This window comes from Nerophis lumbriciformis, linkage group LG04 (assembly GCF_033978685.3).
Source record: "Nerophis lumbriciformis linkage group LG04, RoL_Nlum_v2.1, whole genome shotgun sequence".
Taxonomy (NCBI): domain Eukaryota; kingdom Metazoa; phylum Chordata; class Actinopteri; order Syngnathiformes; family Syngnathidae; genus Nerophis; species Nerophis lumbriciformis.
Genome location: NC_084551.2, coordinates 22,566,786 through 22,594,351, shown reverse-complemented (window position 1 = coordinate 22,594,351; position 27,566 = coordinate 22,566,786). Strand labels below are relative to the sequence as shown.

Below are 27,566 nucleotides of genomic sequence, written 5' to 3'. Positions count from 1 at the left end.
TTGTCCCGTTACCAATATTTTGGTACCGGTACCAAAAAGGATTTCGATACTTTTCTAAATAATTGATGATTACTAATCCACTTGTTCAGGTGGCGACTTGTCCAGGGTGTACCCCGCCTTCCGCCCGATTGTAGCTGAGATAGGCTCCAGCGACCCCAAAAGGGACAAGCGGTAGAAAATGGATGGATGGATGGATAATCCACTTGTTCATTTACTGTTAATATCTGGTTATTTTCCGTTTCAACATGTTCTATCTACACTTCTGTTAAAATGTAATAATCACTTATTCTTCTGTTGTTTGGATACTTTACATTAGTTTTGGATGATACCACTAATTTAGGTATCGCTCCGATACCAAGTAGTTACAGGGTCATACATTGGTCATATTCAAAGTCCTCATGTGTCCAGGGACATATTTACTGAGTTTATAAATATAATATGAATTTTTTAAAAAGGAAAAAAGATTTTGTGACGATGAAAAATATAGATGTAATTATAATAGTATCGGCGAGATATGCTATTGTACTTGCTATCATTACAGTGGATGTCAGGTATAGACATACTTGCCAACCCTCCCGGATTTTCCGGTAGACTCCCAAAATTCAGCGCCTCTCCCGAAAACCTCCCGGACAAATTTTCTCCCGAAAATCTCCCGAAATTCATGCGGACCTGAGTGACGTGTCGACAGCCTGTTTTCACGTCCGCTTTCCCACAATATAAACAGCGTGCCTGCCCAATGACGTTATAACTGTAGAATGATCGAGGGCGAGTTCTTGGTTTCTTATGTGGGTTTATTGTTAGGCAGTTTCATTAACGTCCTCCCAGTGCGGTAGCAACACACAACAACAGCAGTCACGTTTGCGTCTACCGTAAAGCAGTTCATCTGCCGTAAACAGCAATGTTGTGACACTCTTAAACAGGACAATACTGCCATCTACTGTGCATGCATATGTGACAATAACATACATCTAGGGCTTTTAGAGAGTGCAGTGCACAACTGCGCACACAACAAGGAGACGAAGCAGAATGCATCATCAGAGAGGGTGTTCAGCATGGTTAGAAAAATAGTGACAGAGAATAGAACAAGGATGGACAATTCAACCCTTAACTCAACAATGAGTAGATGAGTGTTATGTGTTCGTATATGTGTAAATAAATGAACACTGAAATTCAAGTATTTCTTTTATTTATATATATATATATATATATATATATATATATATATATATATATATATATATATATATATATATATAATAAAATACATCCAGCCCCCCCCGCGACCCCAAAAGGAATAAGCGGTAGAAAATGGATGGATGGATATATATATATATATATAGCTAGAATTCACTGAAAGTCAAGTATTTCTTATATATATATATATATATGAAATACTTGACTTGGTGAATTCTAGCTGTAAATATACTCCTCCCCTCTTAACCACGCCCCCGCCCCCCCGACCACCCCCCCGAAATCGGAGGTCTCAAGGTTGGCAAGTATGGGTATAGATCACTCGTGGCATTTGATTACATTCATGCGCGCTAGCTTTTGTTAGCGGCGACGCCGGTGAGCTGTTGTATCCTCAGTGTTATAACTTCACCTTTATCGTCACTTTTTAGGCCAAAATGCGTCCATTCTCCCTTTTCTGTCTACACGGTCTGCTTGTCAGTATTCCGTGATTGTGCGCTGCCAAACATGCTCCTCTGCTCGTAAACACAGAAATTTAATGACGTGACGGCGCGCCGTCATGCCCGTTAAAAAAAATAAATAGATACAAAATTGTGAACCGGTACTTTTCAAACAGAGTACAGTACCGTTTTTGATTCATTAGTACCGTGATACTATACTAGTATCGGCATAGCGTACATCCCTACATCCATCCAATTACTGCCTCGGGGTCGGGGGGGGTGCTGGAGCCTATCCCAGCTGCCCTCTGGCGGAAGTCGGGCTACACCCTGAACAAGTCACCATCTCATCGAAGATAGACAGCATTCACACTTACATTCACAATGTACAAAAGACTGTCTCTGTAATGCTTGTTTTCTTTTTGTGTCATTGGATTGCTTGAGTGTAGTTCACTTTTACGACACTGGAGGGGGCGTTGAACGCATCATTACATCAGCAGGCTCTGAAAGTTACGGTGAACTTCGATATTGTTTCATTGGCAGTGTGCGTCAATACAAAGTGAGTTACTTTATATACACTTTAATATCACTTGCTATGTGCTTAAAACTGTATTGCAACTCTTTTTGTCCGTTTTATTGTAATATAATGACGTTTTGGCATCAAGTTCACAAGCTAACTGCTAGCTGAATATCATACCCTGGTTGGGGCCTGTTTTTAGCATTGGACATGTTTGTTAACCCCAATTTACACACACACTAGGGCCAATTTAGTGTCGCCAATTAGCCTATCCACAGGTGCATGTCTTTGGAGGTGGGAGGAAGCCAAAGTACCCGGAGGGAACCCACGCAGTCACAGGGAGAACATATAAACTCCACACAGAAAGACCCCGAGCTTGGGAATCGAACTCAGGACCTTTTTGCTGTGAGGCACGAGCACTAACCCCTCTCCGTGCTCCCCCGGTAAGAATTAACTATACATTTAAATACGTGACGAAGCCTGTTTAGACATTCTACATTTCAGATGAAAAAAACATTTACTATGAGGGCGTACTTCTAAGAAAAGTAAAATTTACCCAAAGAGAGGATAAAACTATTATTCTTTACTTGTAAAACAGCATTAGTATTCAAGCGGGATTTTCTGAGACAACACTAGGAGAAATAGACATCAGTCTTAAACTTCAAGCACCTCCAGAATAATGTACAGATACATATACTGTATATATATGGGGGGACATGTCCCTGTGGCAAAACCAAGCTCAGAATATTTCATGTGCACAGTGTGTGAGTGTGCGCGTGTGTGTGTGTGGGTGAATGAGCATGAAAGAGAAGAGTGAAAAAAACAGCAAAACTTATTTCTACCCTCTCTCTTAGCCTCTTGCCTTCCTTGATGAATTATCAATGTCTGTGAAATAATCAATATGCAGTGGGCCGATTCAAAGTTGCCCTTCCTGCAGACAGGCAAATAACCTCGGAAAGTGTATTTTGCGGTTTTCACTGTCTGCGAGCAAGCATATGCATATGTAATGAAATCATGATTTACTTCAGTTTAGACTTTAAAGAAATCAAGCTGATCATCATTTGCAGGATTGCAGAGCCACCAGCCACATTCCAGTAAGTGCAAACCTTTCTGTATGTCTTAGAAAAAAGCAAAGTTATTCTGCGTGAAAGAACATTTAAAAAACACCAGGTTGGTTTAATGTTAAATGTCAACAATAAAAGCTAAGCTAAAATTATTTTTAGGTGTCTGGGAAGTGTAACAATTGATACAACGTATTTACGTTTGTTTTTATTTCATCCAGTAACAAAATTCTATCTGGCCAGGTCTATGACACATGCATATACAGTAGAGCATGCGTGCAATAACACAGGCTCAGCAGGGTTCACTTCTGCAGACGTATTGGACTAACACGAACTGAAGCAGATTTACCACTTAATAATGGCCACACAATTTATGAGGACTAGTACCGAACATTGCTGTATATAATTCTGCATTGACATTTTAATGCGTAGATAATAGCTATTCTACACCCAAGATCAGCTCTTTCTTCTCAATTTCCATTTATTTGCCTTCGTAAAACTCGGTAATTTATCACAGAGCTGCTTCCCTCTTTAGAGTACTGCAGCAGGAGGCTAGCTTAACTACATGTTTACAAGAAGCGGGTTCTTAACACAGGCTGCTTATTGATCGTAATTGTAAGGAACGAAAGTTTTACGTAGAAAACATCTGTCTGGTGTGACACGTTAAACAACATTGTGGTTTTATGGAACATAAAGAGTCGATGTGTATTGCTGATGAATGTTATGTTTAGGATGTGTCGAAGTGTGTCAATGATCACCACTTCTGCTGGTACGATAAAACCTTAGCCTTTTTTGCCTTAACTGTTTTCAATCAGTGAATAATGAATAGCAATTAATGACAAAATGTTTGGAGGAGATTGGTATTTTTGAAGTTGTACAAAAGTGTTGCATGCAAAACATATTTAACCAAAATGTCCACAGGATTTTGCTAAGTAGTGGAACCTATAAAATGATCCAGGTAAAGACCCATACAGATGCATTTTTCTTTCTACTTTTGATATTGCATTTCTTTCCCAAATTGTCCTTTTGATTTGACTCATCCAATAATCTGAAAGTGCTGATTGGTAAGTGTACACAATACACAAAATGTATCAATGGTAGGTTCTCAGTTAGGTCTCAAACCAGAGGCAACAGGCAGCATAATGCACAAACAAGTTTTGTCACGGTGCCAAGAGTTTGCAGTTAAATATAATTAGTTTTAAATGGGCCAAGTGATCTCACACATGTTTTTATGAGACATTATGATTCCAAAATATAGTGCAAACCATTTCCTTTTATCACCATTTTATAACCTCTTACCTTGAGTCAGCAATCCATAGTGTTGTTTTTGTATGCACAATTAATTGCAGTCCAGCATTAAGACTGCCTATTAAGTCACATTTATTAGCAGAGATGACCTCTGCATTGGTGCAAATTCTACAGTCGTAACAAAAAGGACAGCATGCAATCCCTAGTTTAAATCCTGAAACTTTTAAAACAGCAGCCGGAAGACTAACGTTTGTCTGTAGTTTGATCGACTCCCAATGTTTTAAATGCAAAATATCCAGGGAGCGCATCAGCAAGTTTTTCCAATGCACTGGCCTTGCTTTCAATAACGGTGCCTGAGAAGTTCTCCCTGTTTCAGTTAAACATTATATCACAATGTATCGCAGGATATCATTTCCCAGATCACTGTATCGTTAAAGTGGTACCCCAACTTACGAGATACGAGCTGTCTTTCAGACACAAACGTCCAAAACAATGACATTTATCTTTGTTTGACGTGTTTCAGTTTGTTCTGTCTAGCCTTGAGTCCTCAAATGATGTCATTTATTTTCAATGGGCGAGGTTGATTTTAGATACGAGTGCGTTGGGGTACCACTGTACAATTGATGTCGTTGGCAAAATATTGGGATGGTATCGTACTGTGTATAAAACAGGGGAGAAAGGGGTTGGTTGTCATGCTTGTTATACCTCACCACCTCAGGGTGCTCTCTTTTGAAATATGGTATGGAGTTACAAAGTTGGAATCAAAGCTCACCTACATAGTCTTCTTTGGAGTAAAAACGCTTAACTTGAGATGAGAGGACTTATTGTGTTATTAATTTGAAATTGTAAATATTCAGCCTCTCGGTAGTTTTATTTTGGGCCTTTACACAATGGATTTATAACTAACACTAACATAGTGTGAAAGGAAAGCTTTAGTTTAGAATTGGTGTTAGCTAGCGAACTAGTTGTTACACACTTGTTAGCCTTGATGGGAGCAAGACATTCTAGATGGGTTTGGTTTGCCACATTCTCTTCGAGTTTGGTTGTCACAGACGCTCATTTATACATACATATCACATCTAAGGTAGGCTTGCCTAATCGTGGTCATATGTTCTTTGCTCATTTTGTGTTAAAATGATTTAAATTGTGTTAATTAACTTGTCAATACAATTACACTTTAGTTCTGCCTTCTTGCCTCTTTAAAAATGTGTGTTTCCTTCAAAATTCCATTGTGACAACCAACTACTTAGGCCCTGATTTACAAAACCCAAAACCAGTGAAGTTGCCATGTTGTGTAAATCGTAACTAAACACAGATCAAAATGATTTTCAAATCATTTTCAACCTGTATTCAATTGAACACACTGCAAAGACAAGATATGTAATGTTTGAACTGAGAAACACATTTTTTGGGGGCAAATAATCATTAACTTAGAATTTAATGGCGGCAAGACATTGCAACAAAGTCTGCACAGGAGCATTTTTACCACTGTGTTACATGGTCTTTTCTTCTAACAACACTCAGTAAACGTTTGGGAACTGAGGAGACACATTTTTGAAGCTTTTCATGTGGAATTATTTCCCATTCTTGCTTGATGGACAGCTTAAGTTGTTCAACAATCCAGGGTCTCCATTGTCATATTTTACGCTTCATAATGCGCTACACATTTTCAATGGGAGACAGGTCTGGACTATAGGCAGGCCAGTCTAGCACCCGCACTCTTTTACTACAAAGTCACGCTATTGTAACACGTGCAGAATGTGGCTTGGCATTGTATTGCTGAAATAAGCAGGGGCGTCCATGAAAAAGACGTTGCTTGGATGGCAACATATGCTGCTCCAAAACCTGTATGTACCTTTCAGCATTATTGGTGCATTCACAGATGTGTAAGTTACCCATGCCTTGGGCACTAATACACCCCCATACCATCACAGATGCTGGCTTTTTAACTTTGTGTCTATTACAGTCCGGATGGTTCTTTTCCTCTTTGGTCCGGAGGACACGACGTCCACAGTTTCCAAAAACAATTTGAAATGTGGACTCGTCAGACCACAGAACACGTTTCCACTTTGCATCAGTCCATCCTAGATGAGCTCGGGCCCAGCGATGCCGGCTGTTTTTCTGGGTGTTGGCTTTTGCTTTGCATTGTAGAGTTTTAACTTTCACTTACAGATGTAGCGACAAACTGTAGTTACTGACAGTGGTTTTCTGAAGTGTTCCTGAGCCCATGTGGTGATATCCTTTACACACTGATGTTGCTTTTTGATGCAGTACTGCCTGAAGGATCGAAGGTCACGGCATTCAATGTTGGTTTTGCCGCTTATGTTAAGTTATTTCTCCAAATTGCCTGAAACTTTTGATTATATTAGGAACCGTAGATGGTGAAATCCCTAAATTCCTTGCAACAGCTGGTTGAGAAATGTTGTTCTTAAACTGTTCACAAAGTGGTGACCCTCGTACCATCCTTGTTTGTGAATGACTGAGCATTTCAATGAAGCTGCTTTTATACCCAATCATGGCACCCACCTGTTCCCAATTAGCCTGTCCACCTGTGGAATTTTCCAAATAAGTGTTTGATGAGCATTCTTCAACTTTCTCAGTCTTTTTTGCCACTTGTACCAGCTTTTTTGAAACATGTTGCAGGCATTAAATTCCAAATGAGCTAATATTTACAAAAAAAACAAAGTTTACCAGTTTGAACGTTAAGTATCTTGTCTTTGCAGTCTATTCAATTGAATATAGGTTGAAAAGGATTTGCAAATCATTGTATTCTGTTTTTATTTACAATTTACAGAACGTGGTTGTGTACAAAGATCCAATTACCACACACTAAACAGTGTGTGCAATCAATAAAACAGTGTGTACTATCAGTGAGCGTGTTGCTTGCGACTTACTAAGATTGCATGTGCAATTAAAAAGTGGTGCAGACTGCCTTATTTAAATGAGGATTTTGCGTGTACTATACGGTGCTTCAGCATGAAGAAAGTCTTATATACTGCACAGTCATGTTATCATCCTCCTACCTGAGGTGTTTTGCTATGTTTGTTTTCAAACATGCAGGAGACATTTATTACTTTTTATGGGCATTTTAGAAGCAGTCGTGCTTTTTTTTTTTTCTTTTTTTACAGCTGAAGGTGCGCTCATTGGAGAGAGGCTGCACTTACTTTGGCTCAATATCCAAAAAATGCATACTTCAATTTGTTATTTCCATATAAGCAATATTTTAATAATATACTGTATATTTTATGTGGAAAAAAAACAAGCTCCATTAAAAAATATTAAATTAAACCAAAACGATCAGTTGAATGTGTTTTAATCAGCCCCTTAAGCCCTCAAGCAGCTATCCAATTATAAAAAGGATTTTTCGCTGAATAGACGATAAGTCTAATAGTTTTTATTTCTGACTGTCCAAATATGTTAACACACACACGTAGTATGGAGGATTCTCGTCTGTCCATCAATCCTGCAGCCGTGTGTGCAACTTTAGATAGAGGAGCACGCCCTTCTGACACGTGTTTATTAAAACACTTAGTATTGCTCGCAAAACGGTGTAAAGTTTTGATAAATCACATTGCGCGTGCTGAATAATTATATTTGCATCTTCTCTTCCCAGTATCGTGGCCTTTTGAAGATTAGCATACACTTTGCATATTAATGAAGACAGAAACGCAAAATAGATTGCACGCCTTATTCTGCTCACTTAACAGACATTCTACTTTGCACACGTTTAGTAGATCAGCTTTGTGTGTGCTATCAGATTCGCATGTGTTTTAGTACCAGCGAACCTTTAGTAAATCAGGCCCATAGTGTGTGTGAGAACCATATCTGTGATGGGGATAGTAGTCGCAGTGTCTTTGATCGTTTATTACCTCTTTGTTACAATGAGTTGGAAAATGCGGGGGATACACATTTACAGCTTCAATATATTGTAGTATTAACTCATGAGATATGTTTTGATGGTGAGCAAGTCAGAGTAACAGGTGTGACAACTAAACATTGTGTATTCCTAGAAATAATTTCACAACTAAATGACATTGAGAGATTTGGCAGAAGTACAAGTTAAAATAAACCCAAAGTTTACCAATTAATAAACAGAAGTTGCACTGCTCTCATATTGTATTCATTATGGAAACATGGTGATGGGCTAAAGCAGTGCTTCTCAAATATTTTCTATTACGCCCCCACTAGGAAGAAGAAAATATTTCACTCTCCCCACCCCATTTTCCACCGTGACAATAAATAGTATAATGTGTCTACAAAATTGTTATAACTATACCTCTGCATAACATTTTAAGCTTAATAATATTAAAGGAAATAACACACCGGTCTTTCCTCGTCTCCCACCGTGATTACAGTGAAGCCAAGTGCTACAAACATGCTGCATAATATTCTGGTACGGCAAAAAAAAGCATGTTCCCCGACGTCACAAGTGCATCCTCGGCATCGCACCGCGCCCCACCAGGGGAGCCCGCGCCACTATTTGAGAAGGACTGAGCTAGAGTAACTGTCATGTTACATTTTAGGGGAAAAGGTACTATTGCAATTTCTTATTTTCAATATTTTTGTCTGTCTTTGCAATGACAAAGAATGCATTTTTATACATTATCCTTAACTCTTTCTTTACAGTACCGGTATTGTCTTGCTTTATTTAGCCAATAATTCATTGCTTCTGCAAAGAGCCCCATATTAAAAATGCATGTGTTATTCATGGCTTTCATTGATTTCATTAAGTTGAGGTAACTTAAAGCAGTAAGCAGCAAAAAGCAATAGAACGAGTCTTAACTCTCACAAGACGAATGAAAACTACTGCATATAAAGTTTGACTTGCAGAATTTCTGACCCGTCTTAAAAATATGTGTTGTGTTTACATTTAACTTCAAAATGATTCGGGATAGCGGAATACAGGGATGCATTTGTTGGGTGAAATATTTCATCATGAAACTTTTGAGAGAGGAGGTGGTTTTCTTGACAATGCGAATAACCAAAATATATAGAGCCTTTTTCACAAATAGATTGAACAATATTTCCATGCACCATCATTCCACATTGCTTGTTTATACACAACTTATCAAGGGTGGCACAGCGTGCGAATTGAACATATCAATATGACGGTCACTAACACCATCTATGTTTCCAATGAGCTACTTGCCTATTTTGCCTGTTCTGTTTACTTAAAGTTGAAATGCAGCAACTGACAAAAAACATTTTCGGTCTGAAAGCAGCCGGGTACAAGACAGAATGTGAGACTTGATACAAAACACACGCCATGCAGTTAACCGGTTATTACTCACGCAAGCACTGAGGCAGGTCTCCATTCCACGTGCCGTTCCCTGCGCAGGTGAGCACAGCTGGGAAGGACAGTTCGTAGCCCGACAGACAGCTGTAACTCACACTGGTGCCCCACTCCCACACAGAGCCCGCCAAGAGGCTGTTGGGGATGGATGGAGGTGTTGGACATGTCACCACTGAGGGGAAACATAACGGCACAGTCTGAGTTTTAACACTCAAAATATACCTCGCATTGCAAAAATCACAAAAACTGAGTCTTCAAGAGGTTAATTAGGAAAAGATAGGATAAAAGGTTGTTAAAGAGTTCAATCCAATATTGCAGGTATAGGAGCAGTGCAAAGTCTACAGTACATTTCTACAGTCTGCTGGTGCGAATTGCTTTTTTTTTAAGTGACATTTGTGGTTAGGAGGAAAACAAGAGAAAGGCTAAATAGACTATGTGGTTACACAGTATACCTTTTCACATGAAAGTATAAGAAAACCGCAAATTACTACATAATAATTCCGTCTGCATCCTATTGTTGCAGCCGAATAAGAAAAGCAATTTTTCTCCAACTCTTGGAGATCATTAAAAGGATCTTGTGACTTTACAGAGAATAGCCTACCGCAGTCCTTACATTTGTGAAAATGCCATACTTTTTCCCAGCAGAGACAGTAAGGGCCAATACGCCTAAATAATAATAATAAAACAATGACACATGTTACCATTCAGCCTGACTGTGATTTGAACAATGGTCTCCTTGATCAGAGAGCAGGCATCATTACTCTTTGAGATATCCAGCCACTCAGCAATTTTCTATGAAATTGTATGGTTTCATTATTTGGGTGATGTTTGCAGGGCCAAATGAGAGACTTTGGCGAGTGGAAATTGCCAATCTAGGACCTGTGGCCTACTATATATGTTAGGTCATGTGTTTATAAACACAGTGCATAACCTAGTATGCTTGCATGGTTGCAATTTTTATTGCTCATATTCATTATATATCGTTGGAATGTTATTGCTAGTCATTGCTAGAATATTAAATTATTTCTGGATTGAGTGAACGCCTGCACATTGTTACACTAGAATGCACAGTGAACTTAATTATGCATGATAATATTAGCTTGCAAATTGTAAAGCTATCTTAAACCTGGTGGTAGTTTGGTGGAACATTTTCATAAGGCATTGAACCTACACGGTAGGGAAAGGATTTAGGAGCCGTTCCTTTTCAAAGAGCCGTTCAAAAGACTGGCTTGTTGTTTCTTATCACGGGAACAATTAGTGGTAGCAGTAACAAGATAATGATAAGAATAATTTGAATTTGTAGACATATTTTTCAATTGTTCTGTTATATTGGCAATCATTTTATTTTTGTTGTGCTTTCAGTGTAATCATTCCTTGGGTGGTGCCATATCCCCATTCTTTGATAGTGACATCACTATCTTGAACGTTCCCTTACCTAAAACACTTTTTATCACAACAGTATTTTAACAATACCAAAAAAATACAAATAATAAGCAAGAGTAAAATGTATAAATGTATACAAAAAATATGAATAAAACTAAAAAAAAAAACTAGGGCATAATAAAAATGTGAATACAAAATATACTACCTTACCTAGTGTGTGTATGCTTGAACTACTTCATATCAATGAACAATAAAAGTGAATCCAAAGAAAAAAAGAAGTAAAAATAAATATTTAAAAAAATGCATAAATAGAAAATAAATAAATGAAAACAATTTTTCAAAAATGTAATCCAAATGCTGCTAAGTTTCCCTTGACGCTGACTTATTTCTTAGTCCAATTGCCAGTCGGGTGACGCTGTATCTGCAAGATAAAGAAACGGCGCCAAAACGAATGCAACTGCAAATCAATTCTCATCGTTCACATAAAAGAGCTGTTTAAAAGACACAGTTTGTTCGCGAACGTCACATCTCTTCGACATGGCTTGTTTTCTGAGTTCAAACTATGACATCTAGCCGAGAGACAATTGCAAGCTGGAAATCCCATAATATTTTATGTATGCAGAATATGAATATCAGGAATAGGAATGAACTACGCTATTAACAAGACAAAAGTAATAAATGCATGTACAATCAGACTTGGTTCTGTTTGCCCGGAACACTTGGAAGTAGATCTGTGGAGACCGCAATGGGAGATAGATTTTATAGATGTGAATAAATTAGAGCAATTGTATGAGGCCATTACACCACCGCCTATATACTCATTCCCCGATGCCCCGCTCACTCTTCTAATCATTTTTCACACATACAGAAACGCACATACAATCCAACACGCAATCTTACAAATGGCTGACAAATGTAGTCAATTTTCAAATTCACTTATCTGAAGGGTCCCACGGATAAGGTTTAGTTTTTTGGCAATGCAACGGAATATTTTGTGACAATTTAACAGATATTTTAAATATGCAGATGTAGCCCCATGGACCCTTTCAATTAAATCTGTGTCTATCAAATCAAATCAAGTGCTCTCTCTCTATTCAAATCTAATCTGGTAAAAAACTGCAATCACATTTGGGTTGTTTATAGCGTAAATTATGGGCAGATAATGGACTCAGAAAGTTAAATTTCATCATTTCAGCCTCTACAGATAACAACAGTAAATGTAGAACATGCCACTGCGGAATATTCCAATTTTCTTTTCCAAGGTGGCACCCACCTTTTGTTCTACTTTGGCAGCAGCTCTCTAAACATTTCCATCTGGACATGTTGCAGCAGTATAGAGCATTATACACTCCATTGTCAGAAGTATTGGGACATCTGCCTTTACATGCACATGAACTTTAACTTAATCCATAGGGTTTTCTCAACTGTGTAATATGCTTGAAAGGTTGTCAAAAACTAAATGAATACAGATGTTGCCGTAGTTATTACTGCAAATTATTTTGTTTAGCAAGTCCATGTTCCCCTGATTGTGTATTCAAAACATGTCCCCTTGCAATTGCTTCTCTTTCATGCTAATGAATAAGCAAAGCCTCCCTTGAGTGTGGGATTTCCATGGCCTTGCTCTGGAGGACGAGGGAAAAAAAGGCCTATCCACTTTGAACTGCGTCTCTGAAATGCCCAGCTGGAAGTTGTAAACTAGGACGTTGATCTGGATAAGAGCTATGTGTAAATCCCGATGGTATTCCTGTGGCATCGTGAGAGGAAGAGACAGATGGAAGGGATGTACAAAACATAGCAGGGGAAAAAAGGTGGGGATTTTAATTAAATACACGTCTTCCAGAGAGTGTCCTTTTAAAGGCTGTCACACTTTTGTATGTGGATATTTTCACAAGAACTAACATTATTTCCTTGAGAATAACACCAAGAAAATGGGGGCAACGGTGTGTGCTGTCCAATGTAATTGGATCGCTGACTTAACACTCTCCAGCTTTATCACACATTGTGACTGCTTCTTTTGGCATCCTTTCAAAAATAAGGGCATGCAATTACATTTAGAGGAGTTTTCTGAGACTTAGGATATTGTATAGGCCACTGTTTATGATTATATCACCACATTGCTCCTTTGTTCAACAAGGCCAGTGTTGTTGCCTTGTTGCCATAACAATGTGCACCCATCACTTTAAGGCATACTTGCCAACCTTGAGACCTCCGATTTCGGGAGGTGGGGGCGGCGTGGTCGGGGGGGGGGGGGGGGGGGGGGGGGGTAGGTAAAGAGGGGAGGAGTATATTTACAGCTAGAATTCACCAAGTCAAGTATTTCATATATATATATATATATATATATATATATATATATAGAATACTCAAGTATTTCATATATATATATACACTCAAGTATTTCATATACATATATATACACACACACATATATATATATATACACACACACATATATAAATGATAATAAATGGGTTGTACTTGTATAGCGCTTTTCTACCTTCAAGGTACTCAAAGCGCTTTGACACTACTTCCACATTTACCCATTCACACACACATTCACACACTGATGGAGGGAGCTGCCATGCAAGGCGCTAACCAGCACCCATCAGGAGCAAGGGTGAAGTGTCTTGCTCAGGACACGGATGACGAGGTTGGTACTAGGTGGGGATTGAACCAGGGACCCTCGGGTCGTGCACGGCCATTCTTCCACTGCGCCACGCCGTATATATATATATATATATATATATATATATATATATATATATATATATATATATATATATATATATGAAATACTTGACTTTCAGTGAATTCTAGCTATATATACATATATATATATATATATATATTATTATATATATATAAATATATATATATATATATATATATTTATATATATATATATATATATATATATACATATTAATATATATAAAAAAATAAATATATATATATATATATAGCAGTTGTGCACTGCACTCTCTAAAAGCCCTAGATGTTATTGTCACATATGCATATACAGTAGATGGCAGTATTGTCCTGTTTAAGAGTGTCACAACATTGCTGTTTACGGCAGACAAACTGCTTTACGGTAGACAAAAACGTGACTGCTGTTGTTGTGTGTTGTTACCGCGCTGGGAGGACGTTAATGAAACTGCCTAACAATAAACCCACATAAGAAACCAAGAACTTGCCCTCAATCATTCTACAGTTATAACATGATTAGGCAGGCACTCTGTTTATATTGTGGGAAAACGGACGTGAAAACAGGCTGGCCGCTGTCGACACGTCACTCAGGTCCGCATGGAGCTGGAGGATACCTCCAGCTCCGCCTGAATTTCGGGAGATTTTCGGGAGAAAATTTGTCCCGGGAGGTTTTCGGGAGAGGTGCTGAATTTCGGGAGTCTCCCGGAAAATCCAGGAGGGTTGGCAAGTATGCTTTAAGGTGTGGTACTTTTTTTGTAAGGGGTTGGTTGTTAGGCTGTTGATTTAACCCTTCTGCAATCTTAAGATTGACTATACGCACTTTCTCTTAGGATCAAAAAGGGATCTGCTCATAAAAGTGTTGTAACTCAGCAATAAGTGTTTTTTTTGTCTCATTGCTAAAACCTTGTAACAACTTCAGTTCTATTTATTGATATAACATTTATGTATATATTTATATTTATTTATTTAATTTTTTGTATGCTTTATGACCTTTTTGTCCAAAATAATTACTGTAAATGTATAATGGAAAAATGCATATTATGCAAGCTTTCTAAAAATAGGTTGCAGACTGCAATTTTTCAAGTCTTGAATACGTCAATCATTTATAACATCATTGATTTGGATACAGTAGACAAGTATACAAATATTATTTTTACAGTGCCTACTGAGCTAGATTGAGAGAAAGCAGTTGAGTTTATTGACTTCACACAAGTCTTTAAAACATATCTGCCATGTTAAATCAAGATCATATCTGCTCAAGATCATTTTCATTCCATTTCAGCGATTTATTGGCAGTTTAACTAATTCAGCTCATCAAAGCTCTGAAGATTATGCTAATTTTTTTTCTGGAGCCACCTGGTGTTTAGGGGCACAATTACACCACAATAATATTTTCTTGTTTTTAAATCGGCAATAATAAGATTTAATTTGGTTTTGCATGGAAAAAGGATAGTAATATACATGGATTACAGTCTGTTGAGAATCTCAGTTGTAATGGGAGTCAATGGGGCCAAAAGAGGTCTTAACAGAATGTGTGTATACTTTATGTTTCGATCTTATTCTCACAATGTTGCAATCAAATACAATTTTATTTAAACATAAAAAAACTCCCTGGCAAAAATGTGGGACCCCTAACCTTCAAACTGAACAATTATATCAAATCAAGAACACATGTAATGCCTGTTTTGAGCCCTAGGGGTACACCAGGGTTAAACAAGCAATACGCTTTGGATCAGTGAGTCGACCTTAAGCCAGACATTCTAAAATCCTATCTGAAATCCATCAGAAATGTAAATGTAAAAAAAAAAAAAAACTCGCCTGAGGCCGGCAGGAAAACAAAGAGTGTTCCGATGTTCCTGAATAGTTCTAAGCGGCATTAGTGCCTCTTAGTTGAACGCGCCAAACAAGGGATTCAAAGTGAATCCTTTCCGTGTAAGGCTTACAATGTGTCAGCTGCAATGTGTGTGTGTGTGTGTGTGTGTGTGTGTGTGTGTGTGTGTGTGTGTGTGTGTGTGTGTGTGTGTGTGTGTGTGTGTGTGTGTGTGTGTGTGCGTGTGTGTGCGCGTGTGTGCGCTACTCACAAAAGCATGACTACTGACAAGCTCACATTAAGTGCAAAATTATGCACTAGTGAATCTCTTTATCTTTTTCAGTTTTTCTTTTTTTTTTTCCAAGGCCACTTTTTTGTCTTATCCGCATTCTCCCACCCTCTCTGGAAAACTGTCTCATAACCCAGCAGAATAGCATCCAAAACACACCGAAAAGATAACAGATGCTCAGAGTTATGTCGGTTACAAACATCAAGTCCAGCCTGAACTGAAACCTGAATCGATCAAAATAAAAGACGAGCACCTGGTAGGGCTGGCTGATGGAGAAAACTGACATTTTTTCATTCAGTAAGACAGTCACCAAGAAGAAAAAATGCTTGGTGCTTTGTCCTAAAACGCCTTTTGAGAGAGACTGAGGAAGTGGAGGAAGCGGTTGACAGGGATTTTAAAAAAATGTATCTGCGTTCCTTCCTAATGATCCATGAATTGGAGAAATGTCTAAATTAATATAAAGCACCCATTTAGTAATCAGACTCCTCTCTCTAGTCTGTCTTTTATTCATTTGCCCCATGAGAGAAATAAGTGCTGCTGCAGAAGTGAGAGCAGTGGAGTGAGGCAAAGGGATCCTCTGGCTGGCTGACTAATGCATACAGGTCAGTAGGAGCTGACAGCGTTCTGGCAGCAGCCGTGGTCGAAGCCGACGCGAAGGTGTTTCTCGCTTTAGTGTCTGTGTGTGCACGAGGGAGACAGCTGGGCAATTAAACGCTCCCGTGTGGCTGCATGCGTGCACGGTGGTGTGTGAGCATCTGTGCAATGAAGAAGGTTGCCTTTACATAGTGAAACCTTCACGCAATTAATTGTCTGCTGAAAAATGCATGAGAAATAAATTTCCATGCAACTTTAATGCGACACAACACACTACATCAAAGAACCCCAAACATCTAAAAAAGTTGTGGGTGAAAGAGTGTTTGCAGTCTCCCTTAGAAACCAGCACGGTGAGTTAAAAAAAAACACAAAAAACAGACATCATACCTTGACCACCAATGTTTAAACATTTATCACTATAGGAAGTTGAGTTGAGTTGAGTTTGTGTTTATTTGGAACAAAAATATGGTACATCACAATTTCCAATTTGTCTATCCAACATGTCCGAAAAAGAGTAGGAAGAAGCAGAGCTTATTTAATCCTAAACCTTTTCCTTAATTTAGCAGTTGCTAAAACTTTTGTTCACTTCCTGTTCTCAATTTATTCCCAATATACTCCATAAGTAACAACATTAAAAATAAATAAATAATAATTAGTGAAGTGAATTGTATTTCATATGGTGAGATAAATAAGATTATCTAGGAAATGAATGGATGGATGAAATAAATTCAGAATGTTTCTCATGGTTCTTCTTCTTTGTACTTTGTAAACACTTTAATTTTGAAAATCAAGCATTTACACAAAACAAAACAATTCAAAACATTTTTGGTGTTACATCACGCAGCTCAACCGCAACTAAAGTTTCTAAGTAAAACAGCCTTTGGTTGCACTTTGCACCCCCCCCCCCCCCCCATCAAGCTGACGATGATGGGGGCCGAGGGCCTGAGCTGCTGTGCGAGATGTCAAGGAACAGGGCTTGGAGGTTTGGAGCTTCATGCACTATTCCAGAGTTACACTTGCATGGACAGAAACATACATATTCTTTGTGTACAATTGCCTTGGGTAACATCGGTGCACCCAACATCCATTACATACCAGAGTACAGAGCTCATGAATAATTGAAATATTTCAAGTTAGTGTCACTTTGATAGTTTTGAATTGTGGGTGGTGGGCTTTTTAAAACAATCCTTCCCTGTTTAGTCTCTCGAACAACAACGACTTAAACAGTCAGAAGAGTCACAAACTATACGACAACAGGCAGTCCCAAGATAGGGATTACTTTACATTGAAGCATTAGCAATTAGTTTATTTTGTCGCTGTGGTCGCTGGTGTGTGTGTGTAGCATGTTTAACAATTATTTTTCCTCAAGTCCTTCAGTAATAATGATACTTGAAAGAAACTTAGTTCATTTTCCGCCATTGGTGGTGAGGATTTGTATCTTAGAAGCAGCTTTGCACTGTGGATAGACAATGCTTTTGTTGCAGTTTACGCTCAAATTCGAGCCAGGGCTCCAGTAAGACACAATCACCCTTCTGGAACTCATGCAACTCCTGCATGTGTGTAACAATGAATATGGAAATGTAATTGTGTCTCCCTGAGTATGCATCCCTTCTGAAGGAATCTTTCACGTTTTTAGTCATGCACACACTGGGACACAGCTGCGGTAAAGATCGGATGAACTCCACGGCTCATCAGCCAATCATCCATCAGTTAAAAAAGGCAAAATCCCATGATCTGGATTGGAACATCTCTGCTGATATCTATTCTCATCTCAATTAATGATAGAGTCATGCATCATACCTGCCTTTGCCTCATCTCTTTCTTATTGGATGTCTGACTGCCTGCCAATCTCCGACAACCTATTTTCTCTCATGTTTCATCTGTGATTCGCCGTTCTCTATGGAGCAAATCCAAAAGTAGCTTTGTTCTCTGTAACTGAGGAAGCGACTTGGGAATAGTTTCTTAGCAACAACGAGCCAGCCATCTTTCGTTTGCATGCCGTTGTGAAAACTGTCCGCTGTCGTTAATCTCCCGTGCTAATAGTTACTTTTAGGATTGCTGTGGCAGACACGCTAATCTGTGACTTTAAAATCAAGAGTTTGATGCATTGGTCATGGACGAACAGTCGCTACAACGCATGCTTCCTGGTTCTCACTCTTTCCCTGAATTCAAAACATTTGTAGCTACTACATGAATGACTGATAGCTGTAATGTTAAATCACATTAATTTATGCATTCATGCTAACAGTGGTAATACCGTAAGACATGTCAGTGGTTTGCTTGCACTGCCTACTTTTCCCATTTTTTCCTTGTTTTCTGTGCTCATTGCACTCTGTTAACTACTTTTAGTTCAAATTAATGATCTTAATTATTCAACCCGGCGTAGTAAATGACACAGCAACAGTAACCCTACTGTGTCTGTCACTCAACAGAGAACAGAGAGAAAACCTTACATTCGCGGAACAATACGAGCAAACTTTTTTGAATTCTGGTCATTAGTTTTGCCTCAAGGCTTTAAATCCTGAACAGGGTTTGAAAAGTTGCTAAATCCAGTGACAAAGTCAAAGTAAGCGCTGGGTTACAGAACTGCTCCAAGCAGAAATGCGTCACGTCGGGCGGTATGCCGGCTAGAAGCAGAGAAGGGCTGTGCCTTTATTTAAGTGAATTACAGACATGCACGCGGATAACTTTTAACCCCTTTGCATTCGGTCACAAGGCAGGTGGGGTATGAACCCAATTCAATAACATTTGACCTTTTATCTCATTCTCTGACTGGAAAATTGGGACAATACTTTTCCAGGTTTTCCGAAACGCATGGGACCCCTGATGCTTGTGCTGGATTCAACAACATTAACACAAATCAAGTCCACAGAGAGAGCACAGGCCTGTGCAGTTAACTTTTTAGAGAACCATTACAGTGATTGTGGTTGTAAAATTGAGGACTCGCTGGTAATCAATCATCAGGTCTCAGAGGTACTTCACGCTTTGACATACAAGTAGAACTCTTGACACACTGTTGTAGTAGTAGCTGAAACAATTACAACCTTCATTATGGACCATCAATTCTGAATGCTTTGTTTTTCTAGGCCCAAATATGTTGCCAAGAAATATAAGGTGCAGTTCTAATTACGCAATGAAGGGTATAATTTAGTCAACAGCAAATGTGTGTATACAAACAAATATGCCTTCATTAAAGTACGTGCTTGTCTCACAGGCACTCTGATGTGCTATTGCCACTTCAGCACACTTAAGAGAGTTATATGCCAGTGTGTGACCACATAGGAAACTCTGTCACCTTGCTTGCTAATCTCATTAAAGCTCAGTATGTAAGCATGTACTTTTTATTGTACATGGCAGAATGGCAGCATGCCAAGGTTGTTACAGCACACTTACCAAGGTTGACGGCATGCCGCATGCAGCTTTTATACCTGCTGCAGTCTCAGTCTTTAGTTTAAGGATTATATTGTTTTCTTTTTTTAATCTATATTTATGTTCTTTAACAGTCTTTGTTTGTTTTTTCCGCTTGACAACACACCCGTGTCTGCCCTGTCCTTCTGTCCCGACGACTATTTCCCGCTTTGTTGCCTTTTGGTTCTCCCTTGTTGTGTCACGAGTTCTGTCGTATCAAATTCCTTGTTTTGTTTTTGAGTCTTCTACTACATTCAGCTCACACACACACACACACACACACACACACACGCACACACACACGCACACACGCACACACACACACACACACACACACACACACACACACACACACACACACACACACACACACACACACACACCTTTCTATTTTAGGCTGTGTTTATGTGGCCAGTTAATCCCTAAAGTCTTGTTTATTAGGGTGTTTATGGAGGTCCAAGCTGCGGTTGTCCCTTTTAAACTACTTATCACCATTCTGAATAGTAAATACTTTGGTTAATTTTCTGGAGCCTATCTGAAGTGGGATGCATCATGAACTGGTCGCCAGTCAATTGCAGGAAAACCTATTCACACTTACAGTATATTCGCACCAATGATGTGAATATAGGTCCATTTTACCTCAATGAATGTTTTTGGACTATGGTATATGTATAAAATAATTAGTTATCTCATGCAAGCATGTGTGAAACCGATATATTCAATCAATACAGAAATTCCAACAAACAACCACTTTCTTGCTGTGGTACAAATGGCTAATACCCCAACATTCTGCACATGTTTAAGCCCTGTCCAAAATTAGCATACTTTAGGTTTTCAGCCATTTTATCAACATGAGGGAGTTGTGGCAGTTGCTGCATGAAAAATAAACAGAACTTCTTTCATTTTCAGATAACAAACAGGTCAAAATATAGTTGTCAATCATTTTGTACAAATCAATATTGTAACTTCATATCAAATTATATTAATGAGCAGAACGGTTGCTGAATTTAATAGTTTTAAGGACCTGTGATTTGTGCTGCTGGGTTCAGGTTAAGGTTAAAATATAAAGTATGATTTTCAGCATCAGTGTCTTTGCCATTAAGCTATAGCTAGACTTCGTTGTGCCCTAAAACATGTTAATGCTCTAAGTATTGAATTTAATACCAGCTGTTTGATTGTAACGTGCATCTTAGTTGTACTTAGATTACCGAGTTTGGAGATGCTGAATTCTCCATGTAAAAATGCTAATTAGTAGCATGTGTATTGTGAAGACAATGTAAATTAGCATCAAGCTAGCAGATTTAGGAGCAGTGGAGACTTACTTTACTTTAAAACAATTTTATAAGGCATAATTGCTTAATTGGCAATTTACAAGGTCCGCTTAGAGTGCTGCTTGAGTGATTGTTTCCTCGCCAAGTGTTTCATCTGCAACCGAACGTGACTTCTCAAGCAACAAAGGTATCGAAACACGGCACTGTTTGATTTTACATGAGTCGATACCAGGTAGTACTGACGGAATTTGTTGCGTGCCTATAAAATTACCAAATTTGGTACCCATTCCTAGTAGCCACACCGCATATACTTTTTAACACTATCTACAATGCCGCGGAAGATATTTAGAACTTGTTTGACAAATAACGACAATGTCTGCAGGACAGACACACAATATATCTCGTAAAATCTGCTAAGGTCCGTGTGTATGGTATACCAGTCATCTATAACTATGTACATTACCTTTTATTATTTTCTTGATTCAGTCAAACAAAACATATGGTCATCAATTGTTATTCATGCACATTTTTTACCTTCCTTGAGTATGTTTGAACAAACAGAAACAAACAACATTCAGTTCACTTGTTTTTTGTCATTTCAAGGATTTAATTATTTTGAATAGTATACTCAAAACCAGCTTTTTGTGCAGCCAACCTTTTGTCTATTTCTATTGTCAGAGTTACACATTTTGGAAATAAATCTCCCTGTTACGCAAAACAATTGCTGATTTTCAGGAGGTTAGATGGGTTTTATATGTGTAATATTTTTATGTTTATCTACCTCCATTTTAAACGAGAACAAAAACGTACAATGCGAGCGAGTGGCCCTTACCCTTGCATGCTGGAATGGTGCCACTCCACGTGCCGTTGTTGGTGCAGGTCATAGTAACGTTTTGGTCTCCTCCCACCATCACATAGCCCAGCTGACATAAAAACGTCACATTGTGGCCCACGGTGGTATCATCTCCAAGTCTAAGTCCATTTGCTGGGCTTCCAGGGTCACCACAAGTGATCACTGTCATCATGGAGAAAGCAAAAACATTAGAAATATAACTTCATCAAAATCAAGAAGAACATGGAAATGCTGCTTACAAAATGACAACACTAATTCCTCACTGCACATTATTGGTTATAGCAACACCATTATACTTGAACGTTGAGGTATTGCTGACAACAGGTACCTTTTGACATTCACATATTCTTTCACTTTGTTTCAGAAAGCAATCTGAAGTTGTGAAAACACAGGAGAGGGCAACTTTTTTTTTTTATTCCAATTTATTGTTGGTCTCCCAATCTCGCTGTCCCTTTATTTGCAATATTTGCAGAAGGTACACATAAAAAATAATAGTCTCACATACACATTTATTTTCAAACTTTGTGGGTTTGAATGATACACTGGTGCACCATAAAAATGGCTAACCATAATGCAAAGGGTATATACGCACACTAAAAAACTGAGCAGTTCCACCTTGAGGATTGTGGGATTGATGGTGGACTATACTAGGAACATATACTTTTGATGTAGATGGTTCAGCTCTCGGTATTTGACGATTTCAGCTGCTGCCTTTGTAGAAGTTGTTTGCTACTATGCCAAAACACATGGCTGGGTGTTGCCCATTACAATGTCAGGTATTGACCTCATTCTATCTGATGGAAAAACATGTTGCCAACCTTATTTTAATTGCTTTTTCATAGCCCCTCTCTAATCTTTCAGTCTTAATTTACACTCGCTTATTAAAAAAAACTTGCCTGACTTTTTCGCCTTAATGAAAGGGGCAGTTTGATGCATATGGTCGTCTTTGCAAACGCCTCCAACATGAAATTAATTCCTGTTTGTTTATAATCAGTTCCTGCCAAGGATATCAACACTTGGATGTATTCATCCAAATTCTGGATGAGATCTTGTTTGAGTTGCTAGGATCTGAGCACTGTGCCCTGTGTTTTCTCAAATAGGACAGCTAAATATTTTCAACTTGAACATGAAAAGCAGAACAAGGCATGTTAAAAAGTAAAGTAAGTTAAATTCTGGAGAAAAAAAATGAAGGTTCAATGTGTCTGTTTTTCATTGATGAAGGTTGTGTGTACCTTTTGGTGCTTTGTAAGGTTTTCTTGGAAATATTTTGATACATTTTCCTCGTGTATGCACTACTATCCAAACAGACCGGTCCGAGCCAAGATGCAAACCCACTTGGCTGTGAGGCAGACATGCACTCTGCAGTGAACATTTGTATTTTGCATAACAGGGCTATTTTGATCTAAAACATGTAACTTTGACAAAAAGGAGTAGATCGGCAACAAAAAGTCCAACGAACAGGTTTGCTTGTTCTTAGGAGGATATCTGGTTGAAACATATTATATTGTCTATTGTATATATAAGCACTGTCTCTTGATACACTCTGACACCAGCACTTTTAATGGCTTGATTGAACTTTTAAAACATTTGTATGAAATGTGCACATTACAAAAGCCTGATGATAATTCAGGAGACCACCTCAAGCGGTTAAGACTCCACTGTAGCATATTATCTGGAATTAAATTTGATAAGTCTCTCCAAACAAAAGCCGCAGGCGGTTGGCATGAAATAAGAAAGCAGTTGATGAAAATGTCAATTAGTAAAGAAAAAAGCACATTTGGGAAAAAAGAGCCTTTTACTGGACTGGAAGGCAAAAAATACACAAAAAAACTGAAGACTAGTCTGAGTGCATTGATTCATAAATTACACAATGTGTCAACACAATGTCAAAAAGTTGCAGGCAATTTGCTACAACAATTGACATTTTTTAATTCACTACCTGTATGCTCTCACTCTCTTTTGCTTGATTTATGTATTCCTCTGATGTTAGTCTGATGGAAAAGCTACTGTACACATGTGGATAGACATAAGTTATTTGTGTATTACTTTTACCTGCATTAACATTTTTATCTCTCAATAGGAACTGTGATGTTTCATGTAACAGGAATACTTGGAGACAACATTTATCTCATCCAACACACTGATCAGTATGCTGGCATGAAGTCCACATCTAATCCTATCTTCAAACCCCAAACAGAAAAAAACCCCAAAGAAAGTACGTCAGTGCAGAATGTGTTTAAAAAAAAGGTACAAACCAACACATGTTGACAACATGTAACATGTATATAATAAATACATAAACAGGGCTTACAACAAAAATAACAAGCTGTCTAACAATACTAAAGAGCCCAACACTTGTTTTCATTGCTTCATATGATCCATGGGTTCTATCGAATGATGTCAAATGTATAACATTGCTGTTGGCGTGAATAATATTGCGAGCTTGTGAATCATATCATATGTTTGCCAGTGTTCTGGGTTACGTATTGCACTGGCCTCACGTTTGTGTTATTGTTAGGGTAGGATATTATTTACTGTACATTTCTGGTACTTCTAAAATGGTGTTGGTGTGCTGGCGAGACATGCTCCTATTGGAATTCATGAACACCCCGCATTTGTGCAGGCATTTGAATCAAAAGAATGCAGTGACGTACATGCGCATTGAAGAAATCTTTCACTTGAGTACAATAGTCATTCTAAATAATGCTACATTTTTAATTTGTCAGTTAAAACACATTTTTCACACCACAAACAATCACATGTATGATTATTAGGTTATGTTTTTTTGCCGGGACTTGCGGCACTTGATTTTTCAACATTTTCACATCAGTCTATAACGTAATAAATCGTACATTATATTGTTTAATTGTTTTCCGTGTGAAACATGTATATTAAATGACAAAATACAAAAATATAGCATTATTTAGCGAAACAACTGTATTTACAGTTGTGGTCAAATGTTTACATACACTTGTAAAGAACATAAGGTCATGGCTGTCTTGAGTTTCCAATAATTTCTACTACATCACATGGACACAAATAAGACCTTCTGGAGGAAAGTTCTGTGGTCAGATGAAACAAAAATTGAGCTGTTTGGCCACAATACCCAGCAATATGTTTGGAGGAGAAAAGGTGAGGCCTTTAATCCCATGAACACCATCGTACCGTCAAGCATGGTGGTGGTAGTATTACGCTCTGGGCCTGTTTTGCTGCCAATGGAACTGGTGCTTTACAGAGAGTAAATGGGACAATGAAAAAGGAGGATTACCTCCAAATTCTTCAGGACAACCTAAAATCATCAGCCCAGAGGTTGGGTCTTGGGCGCAGTTGGGTGTTCCAACAGGACAATGACCCCAAACACACGCCAAAAATGGTAAAGGAATGGCTAAATCAGGCTAGAATTAAGGTTTTAGAATGGCCTTCCCAAAGTCCTGACTTAAATGTGTGGACACTGCTGAAGAAACAAGTCCATGTCAGAAAACCAACACATTTAGCTGAACTGCACCAATTTTGTCAAGAGAAGTGGTCAAAAATTCAACCAAAAGCTTGTGGATGGCTACCAAAAGCGCCTTATTGCAGTGAAACTTGCCAAGAGACATGTAACCAAATATTAACATTGCTGTATGTATACTTTTGACCCAGCAGATTTGGTCACATTTTCAGTAGAACTATTTTAAATTCATAAAAGAACCAAACTTCATGAATGTTTTTTGGTGACCAACAAGTATGTGCTCAAATCACTGTATCACAAAAAAATAAGAGTTGTAGAAATTATTGGAAACTCAAGACAGCCATGACATTATGTTCTTTACAAGTGTATGCAAACTTTTGACCACAACTGTATGAAATTGTTCACATTAAATCAAACACAATCACATAATAATTCAGTCAGCCATTTAGCACGTTATGGACACACCCTAGTCATGTAGAAGAAACAACGGAATGCATACAACGAAGCCCCAAAGCCAAAAGCAATCAAATTTGGATTTGAGAACGGACACAAGTGCATGTGTAAGTATTTTGTATTTTAATGTATACACCTGCAGCTGATAGACTTGTCTGGCCAAATTGTGTACAAAATAAAACTTGTCCAAAAACTAGGTGGGTGCAGCTTGTTTTAGATGCAGTCCATCGCCCTGAAATTACAGTAAATGTAGATTCAAGGTGTAGATAAGGCTGACAGAGACTGGAGAAAGCTTGACAATTACTAATATATTGCATTTTCAAATAAAACCAAGCATTGATTATGTGTGCCAATACACGGAAGAAAAAGAGAGACGAGAACATTCTGAGTTTTTTGGGGAATGCATTGCGAAATGTATTTGATAGTCTTCAATTCAGTATAATTTGCCACACTGCCTAATTACTGCAAGGCTCATTTGCAGAAATGAAGGCACTTAAAAGCTTGACAGTTCAGAGAAGGTGCTCATAGATGTATGTGCTACTTTAAGATTTAGATGCATATTTTAGCTTAATTCAATCCACTTTTTAAAGCTCATCAGGCAACACTTCAGAAAAATTACGGATTCGGTTTATCGTGTGTGACTGACATTCACAGCCATGACAGTCATTGTCAGTTCGTTTGTATTTGTTTATTTAATTAATTCTGTTTTGGTAAGAAACAATAACCTATTGGGTCATTGCGTTCATGTGCATGATTTTGAGTTATGAATAGCTGTATGGTCTATTACTTCTCACCGAGAAGCATTTTTTTAATTATATCAACACGTCCTTAATACATCAGAAAATATGATAAACATCAGTAGGTGGAAAACCTTTAAAGTAAATTCAGCAACACATTTATTCTTCATGTTTCAGATGTGCAGAAAAATACTCACATGTGCAGTTTGGAGCCATGCCAGACCACGTGCCATTCGCCAGACACTGGCGTGTGGGCGAGCCTGACAGGAAATAACCCTCCATACAGGAATACACAATGGAGTGGGAGAAGGTTGTACCATCCACACGGGAAATACGGCCATGAGCAGGTGTCCCTGGGTTCCCACACTGCATTGCTGCAATGTAGGCGAGAAATGGAGGAGTTGAGGGTCAAAAGTGAAACAAAAAAATTGATTTCATATTTTCCATAACAAGCTGGAAGATGACGAGTATTCACCTCAAAGCGAACAAAGGGCTTCTTCATATTACAATGATAACCATATTTGTTTATGAGATAAATTGTTGGATTTTTTTTTTTTTGCATTGACCTAGTGTAGATTACTGCTCATTGATGGGAATTGCTCCTGTTTATTTTGTACAGCCTCAAAAACAAAACATGATATACAAGTAGGGAAGCAACGATTATAGATTTGGACTGTAAGATTATTAATTGAGGAATAATTACAGTTTCACGATTATCACAATGATTACGCATTGAGTTTGAGTTTATTTCCAAACATGCATATAAGGTCACACAGGATGTAGGGATGGGTACCTTTCACATTGGAATCGATATGCCATTTCCAGGTGCCTGGAAATTGGTAACCATTTTGTGTACTTCTGTGTGTG

The 27,566-nt window shown here is 38.3% G+C and overlaps 1 protein-coding gene and 1 long non-coding RNA gene across 4 annotated transcripts in view; one reads left to right on the top strand and one right to left on the bottom strand.

Annotated features, from left to right (window-relative positions):
• Positions 1-27,566, bottom strand: part of LOC133597770 (CUB and sushi domain-containing protein 3-like) — a 589,433-nt gene that overhangs the window by 69,794 nt on the left and 492,073 nt on the right. For both annotated transcript variants that reach the window (XM_061950753.2, XM_061950761.2), the window contains exons 58-60: positions 26,897-27,073; positions 22,038-22,220; positions 9,743-9,916 (exon numbers count right to left, since the gene is read on the bottom strand). In XM_061950753.2, the coding sequence (XP_061806737.1) occupies positions 9,743-9,916; positions 22,038-22,220; positions 26,897-27,073 (534 nt within the window). The remainder of the gene's footprint in view (positions 1-9,742; positions 9,917-22,037; positions 22,221-26,896; positions 27,074-27,566) is intronic.
• On the top strand, positions 2,128-27,566 carry LOC133597788 (uncharacterized). 2 transcript variants are annotated; one of them, XR_009814683.1, is made up of 5 exons: positions 2,128-2,184; positions 2,410-2,585; positions 3,171-3,236; positions 24,139-24,305; positions 26,877-27,566. It is a non-coding gene; the product is annotated as an uncharacterized lncRNA (long non-coding RNA). The 2 variants fall into 2 exon arrangements; XR_009814682.1 differs by lacking the exon at positions 3,171-3,236.